The sequence below is a fragment of the Columba livia genome, chromosome 3 (genome assembly GCF_036013475.1).
Source record: "Columba livia isolate bColLiv1 breed racing homer chromosome 3, bColLiv1.pat.W.v2, whole genome shotgun sequence".
Lineage (NCBI taxonomy): Eukaryota > Metazoa > Chordata > Aves > Columbiformes > Columbidae > Columba > Columba livia.
In genome coordinates this window covers 103,499,622-103,524,612 of record NC_088604.1, presented here as the reverse complement: position 1 = coordinate 103,524,612, position 24,991 = coordinate 103,499,622, and the positions used below count along the sequence as shown (strand labels likewise).

The following is a 24,991-nucleotide window of genomic DNA, read 5'->3' as shown; positions in this document are numbered from 1 at the left end:
CAGCAGGGGGATTGGACTAGATGATCTTTTGAGGTCCCTTCCAATCCCAAACATACTGTGATACAAAGGGGCACCATGAATACCAGCTGAGCTGCTTTCTCCATAACCCACCACCTTAGCTTCCCCTTGCTCCTCAGCTGCCCCTATTTCAACATAATTAAGTAGTTTTAAAACTACTGAGTAATAAGAAATAGTGTGGCCAGCAGGACTAGAGAAGTGATCATGCCCCTGCACTTGGCACTGATGAGGCCCCACCTTGAATCCTGTGTTCAGTTTTGGGCCCCTCACTACAGGAAAGACATTGAGGTGCTGGAGAGAGTTCAGAGAAGGGCAACGAAGCTGGTGAGGGGTCTGGAGCACAAGTCTGATGAGGAGCGGCTGAGGGAACTGGGGCTGTTCAGCCTGGAGAAAAGGAGGCTGAGGGGAGACCTTATCGCTGTCTGCAGCTACCTGAAAGGAGGTTGTAGCATGGAGGGTGTTGGGCTCTTCTCCCAAGTAGCAAGTGACAGGACAAGAGGAAACAGCCTCAACTTGTGCCACTGGATGTTTAGATTGGATACTAGGAAGAATGTCTTCCTGAAAAAGGTTGTCAGGCATTGGAACAGGCTGCCCAGGGCAGTGGTTAAGTCACCATCCCAGGAGGTGTTTAAAAGATATGTAGATGTGGTGCTTAGGGACAAGGTTTCGTAATGGATTTGGCAGTGCTAGGTTAACAGTTGGATTCAATGATTTTAAAGGTCCTTTCCAGCCTAATTGATTCTATGAAATACTAGCAATCAGAGGCATAGCAAGGATCAGGGAACAAGGCACAGTGAAGGGAAAGGACTATGCATCCACGACTGAGCTGAAGGCTTCATCCCCTGCACCATGGCAGCGGGTCACCAGCACAGAGCTACTTCGACTCGAGTGACGAGGTGCCAAGAGCCTCTGTGCACTTGTCTCAGGAGAGAGTCGCTGCCTGCAAAAGTCGAATGTCATTGTCTGCTCCAAAATCAGCAGAATTTAAATCCTATTAAATCAATTTATTAGCGCTTAATTTGTGTGAAATTAAATTCGGCCCCTATTCAAGGAGCCGTCACTCCCTCAAATCATCAGCACTGAACATTTCACATGAGCCTAATTAAAAACTCTGCTGGAGCACTGCCCACCTATTCCCCTTTCACCACTCAATCTGTGCTTGGTGGTTAGAGCCTCACTGCCCCAGGACGCACCTCATCCCACCAACCCACATGCTCTCCCAGCCACGAAGACAACCCCACCTGCCTGTTGGGTGGAGATAGACCAGAAAACACCGCTTTGCAGCCCAAAACCTCATCATTTTTTTACTGGGATTGCCTGCATGCAGTTGGTTACGGTTGCGTGGTCATGCCTCTTGAGAGGGAAGAGGAGGTGCAAATCAGCGACGCATCTCCCGAGGGTGGCCCTTGTCTCTCAGGAGGACTCACCTCTTTGATCCTCTGCAGCAGAGGGAGCAGCCAGTCCTTATTAACCTCACAGTGACTGTCAAGGAAGGTCAGGACTCCTGCTTGTGCCACGTCTGCCCCTCGGATTCGGGACCGGATCAGACCTGTTCAGGGACACACCATATCAGCTGCCACCCAGATGGCTGGGCAATGTCCCCGGGCTCCTCCAGCACAATCTCCTGCACTCAAGGTGTCCCTTGGGCTTTGACCCATCAAAATCCCATTTGGATAAAACATGGCTCAGGTTCTTTGTCTCCTTCCCAGTGCTGCAAGGCATGCCAACCATCTCCCAGGGTCACCAAAGCAAACAAATGGGTCCACCTAAATTTACAATTCATAGCATTTATGCCAATCCTTAATTTGTGCAATTATTTCTGCTATCACGTTCTGAGGAAAAACAGGACTCAAAATGCTTCCATAGCCTCCTACAGGTAATAAATCTAACATTGACCAAAGTCAGCAAGGAATGGGCCAGGGGAGTCGAGGGTGGGTTTTCTGTGGGGAATTTCCAATTTAGACAGGAGTAAACCAGCTTTCCAACACCCCTTCCTGCCTGCATCTGATGCTCAGGTGAACTTTAACGTAAGAAAGGAGACGGTCTGTTGGCAAACAGGACATGCAGGTTGCTCAAGGGGAGCAGAGCTTCTTGATGAATAAGAAACAGTGGTAATACAGGAGGAGACAGGGGCAGATAAAGAGAGGCACATAAGGGTTTCGGAAGCAGCGGCACCTCTGGTTCATGCAGAAGGAGGTCACTGAATTTCATATTAAAATTCCCTAGAGGAAAGGGGTCAAAGAACAGCCTCTGAGCAGGAGGGAGAGGGACTGGAGAATAAAGACCGGAACAATCCAGCGACTGCCAAGGTCACCTCCTGCAACACAGGATGTCCCCATATCTCTCCTGCAACTTCTAAGACCTTGTGGAAATGCATGTTCTGTTGTATCCACCCTAGCCCTCCCCAAATCTGGGCAGGTCCTGAGGGACACAGCTTCAGTGACCTGCTAAGCGAGGTAAGCTCTCTGGGCTGGCATCCCAAATCCTGAATGCTTTACAGAGCACCAATACCTGCAGGTCCATCCAGTGCTGGAGTAAGCATATATGTACCCCAATAACACAAGGAAGAAGGGTGAAAAGGAGGTGCAGACCTATGGAGTCCACTCCTACACTCCTGCCAATGCAGCTATGTCTCATGCACCTATGGGGAGCATGATGCCACTCTCACACCAGGCCCACAGAGCTGAAACCTTCTGCAGAGAAATTCCACAGACAAACCCTCTCTGCTTCCCCATCTTTCTAACCCAACATACACCCAGACTCACACCTTCAATTTTCAGCATGAAAAAACTTCTTTGTTCTTTGTTTTCCTAATACTGAAAAGCAGGACTTGAAAACACCCATTCAGACAATGGGGAGCTGAAAAATGTCTCAAAAGGTTGCCAGCAGCACCCCAGTAGGACATACATTCATCCTCCATATAGCCATTCTTAATCTTTCAATTACAATTAATTATTAAAAAAAAAATCCCAGAGAAGCAGCAGGAACAGATCTCCTCTCTTTCGTTAGAGCAAACATCTTTAAAAATAAGACCTGGGGCTTTGTTTTGCCTGTTCTAATTTTCTGGCTAATAAGCTACAGCTGAGCCTCATTGGATATCTTAATAGTCCCATATTTTACAGTGAGAGAGGGGGAATTCATTTTGACTCTCAGCTCTTTATCATGTCTTCTTCTATCAGTATGTTGTTGTCATCCTGTTCCCTCCCCCCAGTCCCAGGAATTGCTGACCTCTCTTATCATCCACTCCACTGAGGTTCCCCCCCTGCTCCATTGTTCTCATGCCTCTCAAAATCTGGGTTTCCCACTGGGGCCATGGGCAGGCAGCTCTTACCTTCTCGCCGTCCATTCCGCAAGCACTTCACCTTGGGGAGCTTGCCCAACAAGCGGCAGTCGTCAGCTTGGGAAACACAAATGGAGGACATGTCACCCGGCAGCCCTGAAGTGGTGGCTCTGGCAGCAAAAAAGGTCCCAGAGGAAATTTGGAGCAGGGAGAGGACCCTGTCGTGGGGGGCTGATGGCTTGTTAGGGCACAACAGCCTCACCTCTCAGCTCACCCAGGACCGGCAGAACAGCAGTTTTCATAAAACTAGTGTAAACCCCATGGATTTACACCGAGAACAGCTGAATTGCATTATACAGTCAGCATAGAAGAGCTGTGGTTTGGGTCAGAATCCGACGTTTTGCAGGTTAATGCAAATGACTGGTTTTGGTAGCTGCAAAGCAACACATCAGTTGTTTGATGCATGCCTGCCTGGCAGGGCCAGAGCTTCCCAAGGTGGTCTGTGAGTCCTCAGTGAGGAGAAAGGGATGGTCAAAGAGAGACCCGTGGAGCAGCTCAGGGTTCCCCATGCCCTGGGCAGCAGCTCCATGGGGTAGAGAGGCCCGACAGCCACCCGCACCTGAGCTGGGGACCTCCTGCAAGCCCACCTGCTGCTGCTGCCATTGCCCTTGCCCTGGTGCTGCCTGCAGCCCCAGCATCCCTCCTCACCTGGATTTCTCCCAGCAAGGTGGAGGATGCCAGAGCTGGGTCTGCAGTCAGGTGCACCCATCACAAGCCCACTCAGTCTCCCTGTGCTGTGGCCTCCACAGCCCTTTCATGCCTCTCTGCCTCTTCTTCCTTAGCATTATAGACACACACACATGTGCCCCATCCCTGTGCACACCTCTGAGTGCTTTCATCCACTCCAGCAATCTTTGCAGAGAGGAAACATCCCCGTACCCCCGCCCCAAACAACTCAGGTACAGAGCCTAGTTGCTCTGCGCACACCAGGAGAGCCGAAGTGGCAGGGGCTGGCTATGGACCTATGATGGAAATTTGCTGGCAATAGTGAGAAGAGAGGTGAGAAACATCACGCAGCTGGGCACGAAATAAAAGCATCAATTGTCTGGGTTGGATTGTGGGGAAAAAATTGACCATTTTTGTGTGTAGCGTGTTACACAAATACACGCATTTTATGTAAATGCATGCAGAACAGATGCCAACAGGCTCAGACTATCACAGGAAAGAAGATGTAAGACAGCTGAGAAGTGCTGATTTCAAGCAGCCAAGGGGCTGCCCTAAGTTACATGGGAAAGGGACTTCTCCCCCCACCCCCCCGATGCCCTGGAATGAATTTAAACCCCACCCTGCTGCTTCTCCCCAGCTCATGTCACTGGGCACACTGCAACAGGGGAGCTGCATTTCTACAAATGCTTCTCCTTTCAGGAAGGCAAGTGCTTTGTCTATTTAGCTAAAACCCAGCACGTACTTCCTCTACCCTTCCAAAAGCCTGCTCTGCTGTATGCTAGGGCAGCTCCAGTCCTTGCACCTGCTTCTTTTCTCCGTCACAGACGCTCTCCTTGTCCCCAGACTTGCCCAGCCTGGTGCCCCCATGTGCTGGAGTCACTCCAAAGCTCACTGTAATCACTGCAACGCACTCCCCTGGCTTCAGCACTTTCTCAGGGAGGTGTCAATGCCGAGAAGTAAGTCTCAAGTGAAATCTGTCCCTAATGCTCTCCGAGGCAGTGCCTATTTATAACATACAAAAGCAAAGCATAGATACTTTTTTTTTTTTAACAACAACAACAAAAAACCTCTCTGGTTTTGTTTTCATGTTTCCTAGTTAATGGCTACATTTTGCAGCTCCTTGAAATGTAGAGTGCCAAGGACCACTCAGCCTAGGTGTATTTTATCATCCTTTTTATGCCCGAGACAGTTTTTTTGAGCACTTACTCTCAGCACCTGGATCTTCCACTCGCCCATCTCACCAGGCAAGGTCTTTAGCCCCCGGGGCTTCAGCTACCAGCTTCTGCTGCAGATCACACCTATTGATTTCACTTGAGTCACACTATTAACTGGGAGAAAATGACAGGAGGATGTGGGCTGTCTGTGGCACACAATGCCATTTATGGTGCATCTCAGAAATGGGTCACCCATCTAGGAAATCCTCCTTACATGGATGAAAAACAGGGTGAAAAATATCAATCAAGAGTTGCTGGCCACCCACATAAATGTATGCAGAAAATATGCATATGTCAAGATGGTCAGGCTATCGTTATCCTGTGCAATTCCAGTGGTGTAAACCAGAATTGCTCCTGGCTGCAGCTGAACGCCAGATCAAACACACCATGGCTGTAGTGGGATACAACCAGGTGAGAACTAGATTCATGTCTACGAGGCATAAAAATGATTTGCCATGCGCTTTTCTTGTATTATTGTCATGAGAAGAGGCTTGATTATTTGAAATTTGAACTCTCCACATGGCAATGCAAACCTGGCACAGCAGGGCTTGCCCTCCACACCTATGGAGCTTTAAATCTCCTTCCACTTTGACAAACTCTCCCCCTTCTCTGCGTAAATCCCAGTCTCTCACTGTTTTCTGGTTTGGCCTCTCACTTTTAACATAGAAAGGGTCACTTACGATCATCACTGAAGTCATCCACTAGTATGATTTCATGGACGAGGTGCACTGGGGTGCGGTTCAGCACGCTAAAGAACGAAGAGAGAAAATGCATGACAATGCTTGACCGACTCAACAACCCAGCAAACAGGGTGGAAAAGCCTAGGAACTGGTCCCTGCCAAAGCACAGAACACCAGGCTTGGATTTCTAGAAAAGATATACTAGATAAGTGCCAGAAACCACCACCCCCCACCCCCGGTAACCTACACTGCCCAGCTATCAGCTGCCTGTAGCCTGATCTAAGAGCCAAGCACCTGGTGTTCCTAGGAAATAGCTGAGATTCACCTTTTACCACCTTCATGAGCAAAAGCAGAGCACCACGTAAAGCCAGGAGAACCAGGCTTTTCAGCAACGTGCACAAAGCACCAAGTTTCCTAATGGGGCTTACAGCAAAGCTGCTGTCACCCCACCACCGCCCCTGGGGCTAATGATATGGTGTCCACCAACAGCAGGGCCAACACAGAGAAAATTACCCAGCTCAAACCCATCTTTACAGAGCTCACAGCTGCGGCAGGACAACTCCTGTTTTTATCCGTGAGCTGACTGCGTTTCAGAGACTGCCGAGAGGATAAGAGCAGGGTTGGAGCCCGCCTATTTAATGAAAGAGAGAGGCTGGAGGATGTGGTTCACAGCTCCCTTCAGGTGGACAGACGCTGTGAAACATGGCTGAAAGCTACAAACTTCCCTTAATTATGCCACTGAGGGGTTTTTTTTATTCTTATTATTATTATTTAAAAGTCTAGACCTGTTTTTCCCCTTTCTTGCATGGCACAGAGGTCAGCAGAATTACACGTGTGTAAAATCCTGCACAGGCAAAGGGTCAAGCCTGACTTCTTGAAGCAGAAACCCCAGGGTATCCCAAGAATCTCCTAAGTGCGCTTTGATAATGCCAGTTGGGTTGTACAGGCTTGTCCAGCATTTAAACTTCTTTGCCTTCATCCTGAGCATGTTTTTTTTTCTTCCAACAATATTTAAAGGGTCCCCAAATTTCACACCTGAGTCTGCCTTCTGGTCGGGGTTGGAGAAAACCTTCAAACCTCCCCCTGGCATAAGAGGGCAGGCACCCTGCAGGCTAATGACCTTCAAGCCCCTAATACCTCCAGATCCTTATCAACAGGTTTCCCATCACCTCTCCCAACCCAGGAGCCTTTGGAAACCACACCCCTGCCCCAGACCCCAGGCAAGAGGCTCTGAAGGGCAAGATCCCATGGAGACAGAGGTGGCAGGGAGCCATCAGCCCAGCTGGCAGAACCCAGACGGGTCTCACAGCCTCACCCTCAGATACCTGAGCACGTTCAGCCAAAGGACTGCATTTCTCTGATGAAACCTTCTTGATGAAAAACCACAAGCCCACCCCACCCAGGAGGGCTGGGAGCGTCTGTGCCCATTGCCAGGGACCTGCTGGTGTCCCCCCACTCTGCCAGGTGCTGAAGTTACAACCCTCTAGAGGAAGAAAGAGTGGGGCTGGAGTTTTTTGGAAGGAGAACAAGACATCCTAAGGCAGATGCTTGAAATGGATCCTCCCTCCATAGTTTGGTTTGTTTTCATCAGAAATCCTGAAAAAATGGGGGTTGATCTCAGACCAGAGTGGGTAAGGCTGGCACCTCCCTTGCAGAACTCCTTAAAAATCACTTCCAAGAACTCCTTTCCCTGGAAACACAATTCCAGCCTCCTCCAGTTTGCGGATCTTGGCAAAAGCCATGATTTTCCCCCCACTTCAGGTGCTTTGCACATTAAGGCTGGGGTGGGAAGAAGAAAAAAGCCTAACAGCCAGGAGCTGCTGTGGCCACCCCAGCAGTGCCAAGGCTTGCACCTAGCAGGGTCAGACAAGATTGCCTCATCAACGCCCACAGTCTGCACAAAGTAGTAGAAAAAGTGGCTGAACACCCCTCCTCCCGCTGGGGCACACAGAGCAATTTAGATGTGCTGTTCCCACCTGTCAAGTGTTTTTTAATTATTATTATTAATAGGTTTGTTATTTTTAAAAAATCCCCATATGCGAGAGCTGAGTTCAGCAAACTACCGCAGCTGAGCGTCGGTACGGAGAGACAGGAGAGCAATATCATGCTCAGTGGAATATTTAACAAGCGCTGATTGCCTGGAAACCTAACTTGGTGAAACCTGCAGGAAAGAAGCAGACTTGTAAAAGAGCCAACAAAATAAATAAATAACCTGCTGACAGCAGGAGAGGGGGAGGCAGCAGGCAACGCGAATATACAAAGCCTACCTCCCCCCAGTCTCCCCTTACATATTTGTCTGCCCAAAGTGCAATGCAGGGCTTAACCCTACAGGAGGGTGGTCACAAAGGGGATGATAATGATTTTGCTGTTACCAGCAAGAATAACTTGATGGAAGCTGCTGTACTGCGCTGTAGACTCAGCCCTGGGCTATAAGTGGTACTCAGTGCCGTGGGGCACTTCTGATGGAAGAAAATCCAGCATGGAACATTTTCAAGGCACTGGGCTGGGGAGATGTGCAACCCAGCCTCAGATCAGCTGCAAACTCCTGCTGTTCCCAGGTCAAGCTGTTTGCTGCCAACCATGTGCCTCAGCTTGCTACCGCGTAAAGCAGGGCTCACGTCCCCTGAATGCCCACAACTGCCACCCATGGGATGCAGACGGTTGACCAGAGCAAGGATGGAAAAGTACCATGCAGATGAATGAGGGAGGGACCTCTCCAAGGCTTGCCCCAACTCCACAGCCCATCATCCTTCCATGGGATTGATGGCAGATGCCAGTGTGGCTGACGCAGCATCCCTCAGCTCTGCGAACAGCCTCACCCAACATCACCACAGCCCTCTCCCACCACCTCCCTTGCACCACTCGCCCACAGCATGACACTTTCCCAAATCCCGAGTGAAAAAGGCCCCGGTGAGAATAATCCAAAAGCTGGGCCTACCACGGTTCCAAGGGACGTGATTTCAGTGGGCTTTGAGCTCATCATTGCCCTTGCAGATCTGTGCACAGACGCCTGCAAGCACCAAAATTGCTGCTAATCTGAGGGCCACTTGACGCAGGCACAGAGATCCCCAGCAAAGGCTGCAACACCGCAAACACAGCCCACTGCCCAGCACAGTGAGGGCAAGCACGCCGGCTTCTCAGCAATGACAAATTCATGTCTCCAGCACATTTTTCTACCTGTGCTCTATTAATCACACAATAACGCACCCATGCTGCTGGAAATACAGGGGATTATAAACACCCCTCCTGCGGCACTCCACAGGGAGGATGGGAAACAGAGGCACCAAATACAGCACATTTTCAGCGTTACGGGTTTGGTTTTGGTTTGGGCTTTTTTTTCAGATAGACTATAAAAGCATTTTTAAAAATTCAAAGGCAGCTTTTCTATTACTTGTGCCTTTGCTCGGCTTTGATTTTTTATGCTTTCTTTCCCTTCTTATGTGTGTGCATTGCTTTTTTTTTTTCTTTTATATAGGTTAAATCAAAAGATGATATTATAGTGCTTTGAAGTCCCCCTGTTATTTATAGAATTTTTTCCTTGAAATCAAACATAGGTAGATATACTGCAGTGACGGACATACTTTAACAAATCAAAACAGCTTTTAAGTTCTGTTGAGCCAGAGATCATGCTTTCTCCTTTAAATTGCCAAAAAAAATGTTAACATTTAAATGAAAGCTCATGCCTCTAGTCCATAAAGTGCTTACATCTATTCAACCCCATAGGACCAGATTCATTGCTGAATTATCTTGAAAAGTTAATGCTGAATTTTTCTGTGTTTCAATGGATTTGGCAGATGTTATGCAGACGTAACAATGGAGAATTTCACATTAAATTTTTATCATAAGGTCCTTCTTTCATACTCCTCAACAATCTGTTGGGATCCTTTTCTGCCTACCCAGAGGTAAGCACTGGTTTCAACAATTTCATCTCCAAATATAATAGTTACCAATGGAGAAGTCACCCTGATGTGTAAGACAAGGGAAATGTTTGCAGGGAGGAGTTCAGGTCTTCTGACAAAAGGTTGGTATGTTTTTGGTCATCACCCAAAATATCAGTTGCTTTAGAGAGGTGACTGTGGACATCGATCCTCAGGAAGTCATGAACCCATTAATTCTCTCCACAGCAACAAATGACTTCTTGGGGAAAACAAAACAAACAAATAAAAACAACAACAAAAACCTTTAGGAGTATAATAAAGTGTCAGAAGGGCCACGGGTCACAATTATTGAAATCAGACCAAGAGTGTGAAGAGAAAATGCCCACCAAAATGAACTGCTTCGATAACCCAAAAAAGGCTAATTATGCGGGAAGAGACACATCGCACCAAGAATAACCGTAATGAGCTTTGATTACACTGAGGCTTTTGCATTTTATTCTTTCAAATACCCACCAAGCTCTTTGAAATTCAAGAGTTCTCTTATGTTAACATCAAAAGGTAAAAGCGCATGGAGGGCTGTGTACTTAGTCACTGCGAGAGATGATTAGCAAATTAAGAAAAAAAAAAAACAGACCAGGTTTTAAGCAAAAAGAAGAAAAAAAAGGAGAAATAAAAAATAGTTGGCACAAAGTGCTAATTATACAGTTTCTGCACAACACCTGGCTTAGTTTTGCTTCTTTAATCAGGCTCATTTCAGTTATGGCACAGTCTATATGGTGCTGTTACTGCCTAAAGAAGGAGGCTTCTGGCTTTGTCATTTCGCTGCTTCAGATGTGTCTCAATGCAGACAAGGCAGTGGGAAAGGTGTGAGGTGCTGGCTGTCCAGGACATCTCTTACTTACAAGCACTGGAAAATGAAAAGCATTATATTCTCCCCACTAATTAGTAATCTAAATATTTAATGTGATGTTCACAGCACTTACATCAGGACTTCTGCCAAAGGATGTGTTTTGATTTGTCAGTGAGTGGTAAATAACTAAGTCTCCTTGTTCTGCTTCTGAGCTTCCCAGATGCAAGTTTGAAGTATAAATAAATGAAGACCACTCAGCAGAGTAAACGGAACCATCTCACCCTCTGCCCAGCAGGCTGCTGGCACAGCAGCCTCCTGTTCTCCTCTCCTGCCCAGCATGTGCCAGCACCAACCAGACATCAAGCTCCCAAAATTGCTTTGCTGGAGGAAGTCACGGTGTGGTAATCTCCAGTGGTCCAGGAGCAGAGCATCACCCCAGGCTGCCCGCATTCCTCCCTCCAGGGCTGGAACAGCTCTGCTGTGAAGACAGGCTGAGAGAGTTGGGGTTGTTCAGCCTGGAGAAGAGAAGGCTCCAGGGAGACCTTATTGTGGCCTTCTGGTACTTAAAAGAGGCCTGTAAGAAAGACGGTGGCAGACCTTTTCTCAGGGCCTGTTGCAATAGGACGAGGGGTGATGGTTTGAAACTAAAGGAGGGGAGATTCAGGCTAGACATGAGGAAGACATTTTTTACAACAAGAGTAGTGAAACAGTGGCCCAGGTTGCCCAGAGAGGTGGTAGATGCCCCATCCCTGGAGACATTCCAGGCCAGGCTAGACGGGGCTCTGAGCAACCTGATCTGGTTAAAGATTTCCCTGCTCATTGCATGGGAGTTAGATTAGGTGACCTTTGAAGGTCCCTTCCAACCCAAACCAATCTATGATTCTCTCCCCGACATTTCCAGGGATGTTCCCAGGGACAGGGCACACACAGCCATGCTCACTGCAGACCTCTGCAGGGGATGCCAACCCGCATTGAGCACTGAACACATGGCTGCCCATCCATCAGTGGCTGCATCTCAGCATGTGAGCCTGTGGATGCCTGCAGAGGAGGGATGGAATGGGATGGGATGGGATGGGATGGGATGGGATGGAAAGAGGATGATGTTCTCCTAAGCAACACATGGGGTTACACAATGGGAAGGCACTATTACCCATCGCTGTTGAGAGCCTCAGTACCCAGCCTGGCCCCAGGTGGCAAGGAGCACATGTCCTTGCCCAGCCATGCTGCTCCTTCCCCTCCAGTAACTGCTGTGGCCTTGAGGAAATCTTTATGCTCTCCCTCTGAAGGAGCTGCCAGCTAGAGCTGGGCAATGAGCTGGATTCCCTTCCTAAATCCAAGCTGGCACAGGATGGAAAGAGAGGGAAGAAGAAATTGCCTTTGTATTGCTTATTTTGCTTATTGTCTCCCTTGCTCTCACTTTCCTTCCTTGGGTTTAGTCACACGGTCCTATCCCCATACTGTTGGAAACTCTCATCACCTTTAACGCAGTAAACCCTGGAGCTACTTTTCTATTCACCATCTCCTCCTTGCTGGCCTCTTCTCCCCTTTTCTATTTCCCTTCCTCATGTCACCCAGCCCCTACTGCCTGGACATCTGTGCATATGCACAAGCATAGTTACATACTCATTTATAAACGCTGACTACATAATTTCCAGACATTTTGGCATTCGATTAATTTAGCCTTTCTTCTTTTTTTCCTCTCTTTCTTCTAGCTGGTGAACGGCCAGAGAAAAGATCATGAAACTTTTAAATTAATTCATTATTCAACACAGTCCACTAGTTTTTCTCAATAGCTCCAATGACACAAAGTGTTCATAAATGAACTGTCACAAACACTCACAACGTGACTTGCGTAATGGGTGCTGCAGAGGCCACATGTTGGTGCCTCTGCTTCATGGGCGAGAGAACTCACATCCTCACCAAGAGCCGCACGCTAAACACTGAGCCTGTGATCCATCTCAGCCTCAGCACTTGGTGGCCATTAAAGCTCTCAAGGGCTTAGAAAAAGCATAGGAATAGCAAAATCTCTCCTGCTCATCATGTACGTGTTCCCTTCTGCAAAAGCTCATTTGTTCCCCTGCTAGAGGTGCCTTCAGTAGCTTTTCCCTCAGTCACCCCTCCGCATTTATACGAGGCCCTGTTAAAAAGTGCTTTCTTTGAGGGGACAGTGGCTCTGTGGCTTTGGACAAGCCAAGCAATGCCCCTTTGCCCTGTTCCTTGCCCCTGCCACAGGGGTTAACTGAGAACATTCATTTTGCAATGGGGCCGAAAAACCCAGCTTGCTGGAACTCAGGAAACCAGGTTTGTAACCCCAAATCTTCCACCAGCCATGGACAAATCACCTCCCTGTTCCTCAGTATGTCCATCAGTCACATGAGTTACACCAAGAGCACACCATGGAGATGTACTGGGGAGAAATGGGTAGAAGAGTTGCTAAATTTACTCACCACTATGCTCAAAGCACTTGGGGACACTTGGCCACAAACTGCTCCAAAAGGCACAAAGCAGTATCAGGAGAACAGACCTTGTTGTGACTGGCCATGGAAAACGATCCATGTTGTTACAGCCACCGTGGGATGGAGTTATCTGGAAGATCTAATTAAACTAAGCATTTGCCAAGTAAGGGGGAAAAAAAACAGAGCAGTCAGAAGGCACAGCAAATTAACCTACAGAGGCTGAAGAGGCAGATGAGCTCTCAGCTGGGTTCAGAAACAGGCAGGGAGATGGCAGCATGTGCACAATCACGGCTGGAAAGGAGCAGGGCAGTAGCCATGCCACCAGCACTACTTGCCACCAAGGGCTGGTACCCCTAGTGCCAGCTGGATCACAGCAAGCCTCTAAGTGCTGCATCCAGGAGGAAAAGTTCCAAAAACTTCCAAACCATGGGGACCAGGAAAAGGAGCATCAGTTCAGGAGAGCTCAGGATCTCAGCCCAGGGAGAGGCAGGAGAGATGGGGATCGAGGCTGTCGTCTCATTGCGCAGTGCCCAGGCTGGCCTATGCAGTGTGGCTCAGCAGGATGCTCCGCAGGGCTCTGGCACAGCTTAGAGATCATCCTCTGGGAAAAGAGAGCTGTGACGGGACCCCAGCACTGGGGAAAACTTCCCCACAGACCAGCTGGAATCCCCAGGAGCGGTGTGCATTGCTGTGGTGGCAACCATGAACAACGGGGTAAGGAAGACAGTAAAGCAAACTAATCAAGTCAAAGAAAACAAGCAGAACAAGGAAGAAAATATTTGTATAGCTGGAAACCAGAAACTTCAAAGGGCAATACCCTAGAGGAAGAAGGAAAAATTCAAACTACCTGTATTTCTAACCATGCCATCATTGCAATGAGTAGTTCTCTAATGAAGACAGATAAGGGGGATCCAGGAACAATAGAGGTATCATGGGTCTAACTTCTCTTCATGTGGCAACATCACTCATGATCATCCCTGCCAGGACAGTCAGGTGGTAAGTTATGGGGAGAAATTAGATTAAAGTCCATTCCTGCACTTTACATGTTACAAGCCTCCTGTATCGCAGGGGCTAGAGGACTACACTTGGCTTTGCCTTGCTGTCTTGGTTACAATGGTTTTTGGAGGATAGTAAACCTATGCAAGGCACTGTAAATATAAAAGAGATGGTCCAGGATCAAGGAGCTGGTGCACAGCACCAAGTGTCAGTGCTATGACACCCAAAATCCACATATCCTAGAGAGAAAAAGCAGTGATAGATTATTAAGTGTGAAGCGAAGGAGATGGGATTGGGCATGAAACCATAAAGCAAAGCAGGAATTCAATTTCAGGACTGTCAAACTCACTTGTGACATGGGGTGCGTTCACCTGAGGAAGGATGCTGCTTGCAGAGGAGCCCGGCGAGGACATGATCGCGAAGAGGAAACAGCTGAAGTCTCCCCAGAGCCAGCAAACCCAGTATGACCAGTACCAAGGATGACAAGGGGTCTCTGGGGATGCCAGGGTTTAGCTGACAAGGCTTGCAGCAGGGCACAAATGTTCACTACATGGTCATGAGACACACCTGCAAAACTCTTATTACTGGCACAGGGCAGAGCACACCCAAGCTTGCTATGGAGGAAACCACCAGCCAAGACCTGGAGATAGACCCCTCAAACATGTGATGGACACATCTCACTAAATCTTCCCACAAGAGAACTTGCAGATTCAAGGCACACATTGGGATTAAATGCTTACTTCAAAAACCTGTGGTGAAAATGAAGCTTTTAGTCTATCCCCTACAGCAGAACACAGCCAAGAACAAACCGACAAATGAAGGAATGGCCACATGCCCAGAGCGCTCTGCCGTGCAACCAGAGGAGTACAGACACCGTCCTTGAAATTCTAGTCTGCATGTGCACCATGAGGGCTTCTCAATTAGCAAGCCTGGCTGGCACTCGATGGGTCACTGGAGAAACTCAAACAGCAGGACTGGAGCAGCGATCTGCAGCATCAAAGCTGTCCCCAGAGGACTGGGACAAAATACAACTGAGCACCGATACCCCGCTGGTTATAAAACCTCTTCTCCCAGACTCTGTCTAATCTTCTGACACTCCCCGAAGGGCACCCTGTGCTAAACCCTGCAAAGGGAGCACAGCCACTTACTTTCCTCAGCACCCCACTATAAAACCTACTTCTCAGAGATCAGCTTTCACCGCTAATTTCTCCTGGTCTCATTTGAGACCACAGCTGGCAAGTCCAGTCCCGTTGCTGCAGTGAGTCCAGATTCTACCTTCATTCACAAAAGCCTCCAGCCCACTCACCCTTTTTTAAGAGTGTTTTAAAATAAGGTTATTTCCAGCAAACCAGAGCTCTTACCTCCGTATCGTCCTTAGCAGGGTCGACCTGGCCTCATTGTGGAAGGTGATGATGACGCTGGTTGGCGGGAGGTCCTGGCGATAGTGCAAAGTTGTACACCTGGGGAGGGAGAAGGAGGAAAAGGACATTCAGGCTCTGGAATTCAAAGTGGGGGCTCACATCATTAAAGCAGGCAGCAGAGTCCATCAGTAGATGGTCCTCTAGCCACCATTAAAAAAAAAAAAAAAAAAAGAGTCTTTTCTGTATGAATCCTTTCTGGAGTCCAGAAACTTCCAAGTAACTCACTGAGGATTACAGCAGTAAAACAAGCATAACTGTCATTAATAGGGAGGGATGGGAAAGGGGGAACCCAGCTTGCAGCCCTTTTCTCTAATCATTGCTTCTCAGCTAGCCCACCCTCCTGATGCCATCAGCCTCCCCTACCAACAGGTAGTGGGAAGATAAAGGCCCTCCCTTTTAATACCAGTTAGGGAAACACCACCTTCAGCAAAGATGCTCCGCACTGGCATTAGCATGATGGGATCAGAAATGGATCCTTCACAACAACGGTGAGGAACAGGTGCAAGTCTTAAGCTGCCTTGGTGGCCTTGTGAGCTTCGTGGGGCCTTCGGTGCCACCCCAGAAGTACTGGGTTATGTCAATAAGGGTTTTCTTTCTTAAATTGAGGCAGAAGCCCCAGCACTCTTGTGCCCACCCAGCTGATGGCCTTGGCAGAGGTAAGAGCATCATTGCAGCTCCACCTCCAAGACACCTCACTCCCGCCTCACAAGGCAGCAATTTCCAACTGCCAGCTGCAAGGTAAGCCAGGTCCTGTTTCTAAATTGATTGTTTCCTTATTCATTCTGCCTTAATGGCATAACCTGATTACAGGGAAGATTGGGATTTAATACCTTCCAGGCCAGCCAGCAGAAGGTGAAAACCCACAACTGCAACCGCAGCCCCTGCCACCTCCTTCCCAGGAGGAAACGTCATAGACTCTGTAATTACTTTGACCTTTAGCTGATTAAATTTATGGCTTTTATAGACCAACGCCAACATATTTGTAGCTCAGGAAACCCGGATACACCTCTTATATCTGTGCTGCTCTTTCCAGGTCCCTGTCAGCCCCTGTGATGGCCTTAAGATAATGCACCAGTGGCAGGAGGGCACCACGTCCCCAACCTGAGGAGCTCCGCATCACAGCCATCGTGCCTCTTCCCATCCACATGCCACTCGCCTGCTCTTGTGTCCCTGCCCAAGTGGTGCCACTACCACCTTCAGACAAAGCAGGAAAAACAACTGAACAACCACTCTTCCAACAAACCATTGGTTTGCTGCCCCAAAGCTCTAGACCATGGTATCTGCGAGGTGAAGTAAAAACAGATGGAAAAATTAAGGTGGGGACTGGGAGGAGACAGCAAGTAACAGTACCCAAATATTGCTGTTTTATACTATCAGCACTGCATGTTGGACCTCTGAAATACCAAAATGTTTGAGATATTCTTTTTAATGAGGTTTTTCACCTTTTCATTTTGAAATTGCATTTCTGATTATTTACAAAGTGACCTAAAAGAGAAGAAAAAAGAATTCACAACAGGTGAAATAATTCCAATGAGAAGAAAAAAAATGACATCTTGAGCGGGACAAAATATTTGCAAGCTCACAGTAAATCAATTGCTGCCTTCTCTCGTCAAAACCTTTCACAAATCCTGCCTCAGCTTGACCAAAACAAATTTCTCATTACTACCCTGTTCTTTCAGCATAGTCATCAACCCCAGAAATTCATCATTCAACCCATTCTAATTCTAGGTCCATCCTCAAAGGGTGACAAAGTTGCAGGGCCACTAAGCATCCAGAAGAAAATTCAGTGAGGTTGCCCTATGCAACAACACCCTCATTTATCAAAGTTGCATCTCAGGCATACTAAAAGCAGAGGGTTTCTGAATTACTAAACAGCACCAGATCATGCCCTGAGCTGCTTGTCTGGGTCACTGTGGCCCCTTGCGTCATCCAGTAACCAACTTCAGCTGAGCTTTCCCAACCTGATACGGTGAGGAACAAGCTGCTGTTGCTGCTCGGTTTTGCCTGGTTTGCCACACTCAGGCTCAGCTCTTGCTTACTTTGTGCAGCTGTCAGGGCAGACTCCAATGATTGCTCTCCCTGTGCTATTTATACACCATTATCTCCTAACCATTCCCAGATGCCCTTCCACCCCCACTTCCAGCACAGCATCAGCAGAGGTTGAATGGAGCAAACATGGGAAGCTATTTCTGGAAAAGAATGAAAGAGGGTAGAAAATACAGTCATCAATACTTTACTTATGTCATTATGATAGCAAAGGAGCTAATAAATAAATCTGCTGTGGATGCGTGCAGTATCACCCACCAGTGGGAGTGCTGGGTATGCTGCACACTGGCTGAGCTGCTCCTCGTGCGTGACAACAACTTACTTCAGACGTCTACGCACTGGATCAGACTAACTAGAGAACATGCACGTGGGAAGCACTGAAATGTCATATATGAGCAACTCCAGAGCTTGATTGGGATCTACGACTTGCCCTTGACTTCTGTCTCAGGAGGCTCCTTGCATCCCAAAATTGGGACCGATGGCTGCGCTATGGAGCGGGCAGGGACCTGGCATCACCCCCAGCCTCACTTCACCTCTGTGACCAGCACTGCACTGCGGGTAGGACTCATCTCCCAAAAAAACAGCCTAAAAAGGGTTTGGATGGGCTGGTGCATCTGCCAGGGCTCCTCTGGGTGCACTATGAGGCCCTGATTCTGCCCTTGCCCAGGATTTTACCCCTGGGCCCTTCTTTCAGAAGCCCTCCCAAACTTTCCTCCAGTAGATCCGTTTTTGTTTTTTATTCCCTTCCTTCCCCAGAGTAACTGCAGCCAAACACCCTGGCTCCCCAGAAGGCAGATTTCAGTTTAAGTTTTTGACTACAAGTGGTTTTTTGGCACTTGCTTAGGTAATAAAAACCACAGCTTGGAAAAGCATTAAATCCAGCATGTCCAGAATTATTTTGTGTGACAATTACATCTGGGGTAATTTCAATTTAATACCTCACTGCAAGTGAAAATTGCAGCATGCAGCCCTAAAATTGCTGTAATAATGAAAATAAACCCACTAAGAGCTGCCTGTGTTACCTCAGGCTGTCACCGGATAAACGTTTTGTGCTGCTTATGGTATTTCATAGGTCACCCAATTGCCAACAAGGAAAAAAAGACAAAACCAACACCAACAACATTTTCAGAAAACCAGATAAATTTTAAAGTTTTTTGGTTTTTTTTTAGAGTGTTCCAAAAAAAAAAAAAAAAAAAGAAGTTAAAAACATTAAAGTAATAGCTGCATTGCTTGTATTTGCAGCATGTTGAAACTCACTGGCTGAAGTAATTTTTAAAGTTTTACAGTTTGAAACCCCGTGGCAGGACTGGGGAGCAACCTGAGCACAGCCATTGCTAGCAGGGACACTGCCAGCCTGAACCGCCTGCAACATGGGCTGCTCCACCAGCACACCGAGTCTGGGGGTCCAAAAGAACACAAAAGATGGAAACTAGGCTGGCCTGCCCTAGAAACCCCAAAGAGAGCATCCAGACAGAGAGACAACTATTATCTATTCCTGCAAACCCAGAAGCCAAGCTTTCATTTGATAGGAAGTTTCAATTTTCTGTTTTAAGGCTATTTCCCATGCAAATTCAAAATAATTTTAGGATCAGAAAGTTACAAAAGGCATGTTCTGGCTGCAGATACCTTAGGAATCACCTTTGGGAAACCCCAGCCTGGACCAGCTGCTTGCTGTACTTCCTTCAGGGTGGAATATCTCATCTCCATGTTCCTGATATGCCATTCATAGCTAAGGAATAAATTATGGTGCACGCTTTTGCAGAGACAAGGAGCAGGCAGACGGAGCCTGGTACTCATCACAGGGATCACAAAGCTCTCTTACAAAGTCTCAAGCTTCAGACACTCCTGTGCCTCACAGGCCTCCAAAGTCCCCCACTCTGAAAGCCCTTCTCTTGAGTTGTTTCAGCCCTTGTGCTCCTGGTGAGCAATGGGCTATCACACTCTGGTGGACTCCACACACAGCCACCCCTAGAGGTACTCCTGATGGGGCAATGCACACCCATTCCCAGGACATTTCAACCGATATTACGTTTAGAACAATAGACTTTACTCATAGTGCCCCCACCAAACCAAAGGCCACCCTGGAAACACCACTACGCAGCACAGTGGTAATGACTGACAGTGTCAACAAAGACAGAATCTGTTCCTCAGCCCCTCCTAATCCAACCCTGGGCTCACCCAGAGCATATTTTAATTTGACATCTGCCATCACATGCCCACAGAGCTCTGCTTTGACATCTGCCATCACGTGTCCCCCTCTCATGCTCACCCTTTCCAGTGCCTCATTAACTTCCTTCAAGGGTCAATTATCCTCATCCTGCTCCCCCAGCTTCCCCTGCCAGGCTTCTGCTCATCCTTCTTTTCTGCTTCAATGGTCATCAGTTGCCAGCAGCTCTGCTTTGAATTTTTAATGTTTTCCATGAAGCCCAAACTCTCCCTCAAGACAGCTCACCACTTCCACATATATATTTTGAACAGCCAACCACATCAGATGGAGCTACACCATCTTTCAACTCCATCCTGGCTCCTCTCTTCTCCTTGGAAACATGTGGGAGAGCAGTCTCATGACCATGCATCTAAAACAAGAGTATTTGGGTTTGACTCCACACCACAGCCCCAAGGCTCTCCCTCTCACATTGACCCAGAGGATCAGGGGCCTGCCATCAGAAATAGTATGGATTCACACCACCCCTACAAGCACTTTGGGGTTCAGATGACATTTCTCATGTCTGACTAGTTCTCCATGATCGATGGCTCTCTTGAGTGAAGATGTGCAAGAGTCACACCACAGCAGTGTAACTGCCATAAGACACGTTACAGACTTGGACACTCCACAAGAAACAGAGAAGAACTTGATAGCGAAAGGGGAAAAACATAAAAAGTCCTTTTAGCTCACAGAAAAAACTGAGGCAAATTACACAAATCTCCACAGCAGCTTCAAGGAAGAGTTAATACTGATGTCAAAGCTCTCAAATCACACCCATGCTTGAAGAACAGATCTTGACAGCCTGGTGCACACTTCTGGAGGGACTCAGCCAGCTAGGACCAGAGCAAACCTCTGCTCCAGCCTGGCCTTGGGCAGGACTGAGTCATACATGCCTGGGAGAAGCCTCTATGGTTTTGTTCAGCCTACGCACCAGTCAGACAATGACTACCTGCCAGGGACCTTGCTGTCACCCCACTCCCAGCCAGAGAGACAGAGCAGCAGGGCAAGGGGAGGAGAAAGACCGGAGATGCTGAAAACATGTCGGTACCTTCCCAAAGGGACAGGAACCAGTCCACTTCTGGAAATGGGTGACGGTCCAGGAAAGAAAACCAATGAGAGCTTTATTTTCTCATTTTTCTTTTTTTTATCATGAAAACCAGCTCAACCCTCTCTGGGTTGAGCTGCTTCACCTAACCATTGTAGCAGGGTGTCCTTGGTGTAGTCACTGCAATTCCTCCCTCCAGGACCCCAGAGGAAACTGGAGCGAGCCTTGAGAGCCAACCAGGTGTTAAAAATCATTCTCTCAGAGGAAAATAAAAATTACTGCCTTAGGGAGGGAGGAAGGCACCCACCGTAGGCAAGCAAACAGTCACCAGTGGGAAAGAAAAGATTAGAGCCCCAGCTGCCTTGCCACGGCCAGTACCAAATGTGCCTGGGCTCCACACACCTGTAGAGGATGGCAGGATATATGGGCAACCTCTCAGGGTGGCAGAGCCCCCAGCCAGTCAGAAAACACTGTGCCTAAACCCCATCTTTGACTTGAAGCAAAATTACAGGTGACTTCCATGAAAATACTCCAAAAATAGGGGCCCCGGACATGTTGCAATTTAGAGCTACATAGCAATGTATGTGCCAACTTGTATGGAAGCTAATGAATTCATATAGCTTACTGCTGGACAGGACCGTGCACTGTCTCATCTGACCTCTGGGTAACACGGTCTCTGGCATTTTTCCCAGTTATCTGGGCATTTCTCAGTTATCCATGCATTAAGCCCGCTGACTTGTGTCTGACTGCAGAATACCTTTCAAAAAATCATTACTTCATGCCCTCCAGAGATGGAAAATCCAAGAAGTGCTGTTCACATTACAGTCAATACCTTAGTCTCATATGACAGTATAAATGGGATACAACAATTCAGTAAGTGCATGACTGGAGCATACAGAGGGGTCAGCAGCCTTCTTCATGACATTCATCTCCCATCACCACCCTCGGTTCTTCTTGGCTCTCCCCAAGCCATCCTTCCTGCACGTTACCTCAAAATATTTTGTTGCCCATCTTTGAGAGACATTCAAAATCCTACTTTGTCTTCCTAAGATATGCCAGCATCCCCTCCTCCTTCTATGGGTATGCTTTGTACCCACTCAAACAGAGGGGTTGACCATGCCATGGGACACCTGCTAGCAGCCAGCGTGCACTTGGAGTCAGACCTGTGACAAAGACCTAGCAAGGAAGCTCTGGGGTTTCTGCTGTAACATCGAGAGCTTTGATGCTGACCGCTCCACCGGGACACACCACAATTTGAGCATGAACATCAGTTGTCAGACCACTTTTGTGACCTTTGTGGCATGCCAGGAAAAGCAGTGGCTCTGGAGACTGGCACCAGGTACAGAGCCTCTTGCATCTATAATGTTCCCGCATGCCCACCTTGGGCTGGCTGTGACCGTGAGCAAGATGGTGCTGCAAAAACACCAAAAGGCCTAGAGCAAAGAGAGCTGTGAGGTGGAGGACTCTGGAAAGCAACCATGCCAAAAGGAAATAAGAAGGGACAAAGAGTCAGATGTCAGCTGGCAATGCCACGTGATGGCAGGGAATGCCAGCTCAAGTTTGGCTTGCCAAAGTGAAAAAATACCCTTGAGAAAGGTCGGCAGGATTTCTCTGTCCTGAACTGGCACGTGCCTCAGGTTTGCATTCCCAAAAAGGGACTAAAAAATGCTCAGGGTTGCATGCAACAGCCTCAGTGGCTGCTGGGGCTGGGAGAAATGGGCTTGATCCAAAGAGAGGAACCCCTGGCTGAGCAGACAGGTTGGGTGTGTGCAAGGGCTTGAGCAAGGGTGAGGAGGCACATCTGCAACAAATATTCAACAGTGGTTAGCATCGGAGCTGACAAGAAATTATACAGCAGGCTTTAACTAGATGTAATTGGATAAAACTGTAAGGAAAACCATCAGGAAAACACTGCCAGGGCGCTGAACCAGTTCTGGCTGCAGATCAGGCTCTCAGAGGAAACTGTCCAAGTTCCCACCTCTCCCCTCCCCAGCACATGCTGCTGCAAAAATACTAGAAAACAGGCAAAACAGGAGAGTCATGAGGGCAGGAGAAAATGCAGCCACTGATGAAGGACGTCTTCTCAGCCTCCATATTCTCCTGAAGTCGATGTGCTACCATGAATGTGAAGGTCACAGCTAGTGCTTGCCCGAGGCAAGCAGCTCCAAGCCTTGGCAGGGGACCACCACGCATGTTCCCCATCAAGGCAGGGACCTGCAAACAGGAATCCGGGTTCAACTCAACTGTGGGTTGACTTCAGAACGTCAGGCTTCTTGGGTTGACCAAGAAGTACATTTTTCTACACAGCTTCTGGAAACTGAAACAGTTCTATATCTGGCTAGTGCACAATTAGTGTTTCCTTTAACTCACTGCCTTTTTCAGTCTCTTTCTTTCTTTCTTCGCCCTGCAAGATAGATATCTAAAAAATTAATCAAACGGCTAAATTCGAAGAAAGGGGGAAATATAAGAAGGCAAAAATAACCTTCTGTGCACATGACGTGCTGCTGCCTGCGAACCTCAAAACTGATGAGATGATGCATTTATAATTTATTAAAAATTTGCTAGACTTTTGTCTTTGGAAAAGGGGAGGGAAAAAAAATAACCTACTAAAATAGGAAGGAGAGAATTGTAGGGCTGCATTTAAAACCAAGTTAAACTAGATTGTGTGTCTTGATTTTCAAAGCAGCTCATGAATTATTCAGATTTCTAGGGCCCTTCATGCAGACTCGGGGTCTGTCTTGCTTCTTGACTCCCCTCGCCCTTCCTTCATCAGAACTAAGGCAAAAAGAAAAAAGGAACCAAGAAAAGTAAAAAAGAAAAAAGAAAAAAGAAAAAGCAAAACCAAAAACAATGAGCCTTCTTTGTTTTCAGTAGGATTTTAATTCGTGGCCAAATTTCTGACATCAAAGGTTTTCACTTGGTGAAAGAAAAGCAAAATCTGGCACCTTGCACCTTCCTGGAAAGCCACCAATCCTTTAATAAAGATCTTTAGAAGCCAGGACAACCTGAAATTGCATTTCAGAGGGTAAGAACCACAGATGTAAAGATTCTTTAGGGAGGATGCTTTCTGACCAAGGCTTCCTGGCACCATGTGGCAAATCGAAGCAGAAAAAGTCCCCGTCCCCACAATGCCTCCTCAGTCATAACTGGAGAAGCACAAATGCTGTGATAGCTCAAAAACACTTCAAGCATGCAGAGATCTGCAGCACTTACAGCAAAAATGGCCCCAAAACATTGCCTGTGATCGGACTTTTGCTACAGTTGATGGAGTAGGACTTTAAGGGGCTGGGTAGCTGGAAAAAACGAACAAGAGTTTGATGGAAGAAACTGTCTCATGGCTTTAATTATCAATAGTAGTGAGCCTTGGAGAATTAGTTCCATCACTTACCAATACTTGATTTCGATTTCAGCCTACACAAACATATTCAGTCAATGGAAATACCAAGATAAGCACGAAAGTTAAACTAACAACTCCATTCTGTCAGAAATACTTGGAGCAAGTTATCAAAGTAATCGATGGCACGTAATCACCATAAGACAAGTGGTCAATACATTGTAGCAGTCAAAGACAGAGGATGGCTCTAGCACAGAGTGATCAATAGCACCCGGGGAAGACCAAAGCGCTTGGTGATGAAGCAATGTCCATCATGTCCATCAGCAGGCCCCAGTATGGTTCAGGTGGTTACCACATCACTCCCTGCGAAAGACAGCGAGATAAGCAAGGCTTTCTCTTCCCTATGAAAAAAAACAGGACTCTCTCTATCCACTGCAGGGAAGCGGGCACCTAGAGTTCAAAGAGGAGACCCAATGTCTCCATGCACTGACCAGTGCTGGCACACTCATCTTGAGGGCCATGGCTGTGATCAATCCTGGTCTATCAGAGACCCCCATTCCTCTCTCCTGCAGGAAGAAGCCCTTCCCCCCAACAGCAATGCCACGTCGTCCCGTCGGTGGCTCTGGCAACCGCCGATGCGTGTCACAGCATCGCTTCCACTCCAGCACATCATTTGTTTCAAAGCAGCCCAGCCTGTACTTTTCATCTGATACTCGAAATCACTTGCTTTTAAATACAGCCTGTCATTTTTAGATGACTAAAAGTGTCAAAAACATTTGAGATCTAAATGAATTTTTTTCCTTTTCAGGATGAGAAAAACAGACTCCTTCGGCCTTAAGTT

At 47.6% G+C, this 24,991-nt stretch overlaps 1 protein-coding gene across 1 annotated transcript in view; it reads right to left on the bottom strand.

Annotated features, from left to right (window-relative positions):
* GALNT14 (polypeptide N-acetylgalactosaminyltransferase 14) overlaps positions 1 to 24,991 on the bottom strand; it is a 112,415-nt gene that overhangs the window by 34,627 nt on the left and 52,797 nt on the right. The window contains exons 3-6 of the mRNA XM_065058649.1: positions 15,460 to 15,558; positions 5,919 to 5,986; positions 3,350 to 3,415; positions 1,446 to 1,567 (exon numbers count right to left, since the gene is read on the bottom strand). Coding sequence (XP_064914721.1) covers positions 1,446 to 1,567; positions 3,350 to 3,415; positions 5,919 to 5,986; positions 15,460 to 15,558 — 355 coding nt within the window. The remainder of the gene's footprint in view (positions 1 to 1,445; positions 1,568 to 3,349; positions 3,416 to 5,918; positions 5,987 to 15,459; positions 15,559 to 24,991) is intronic.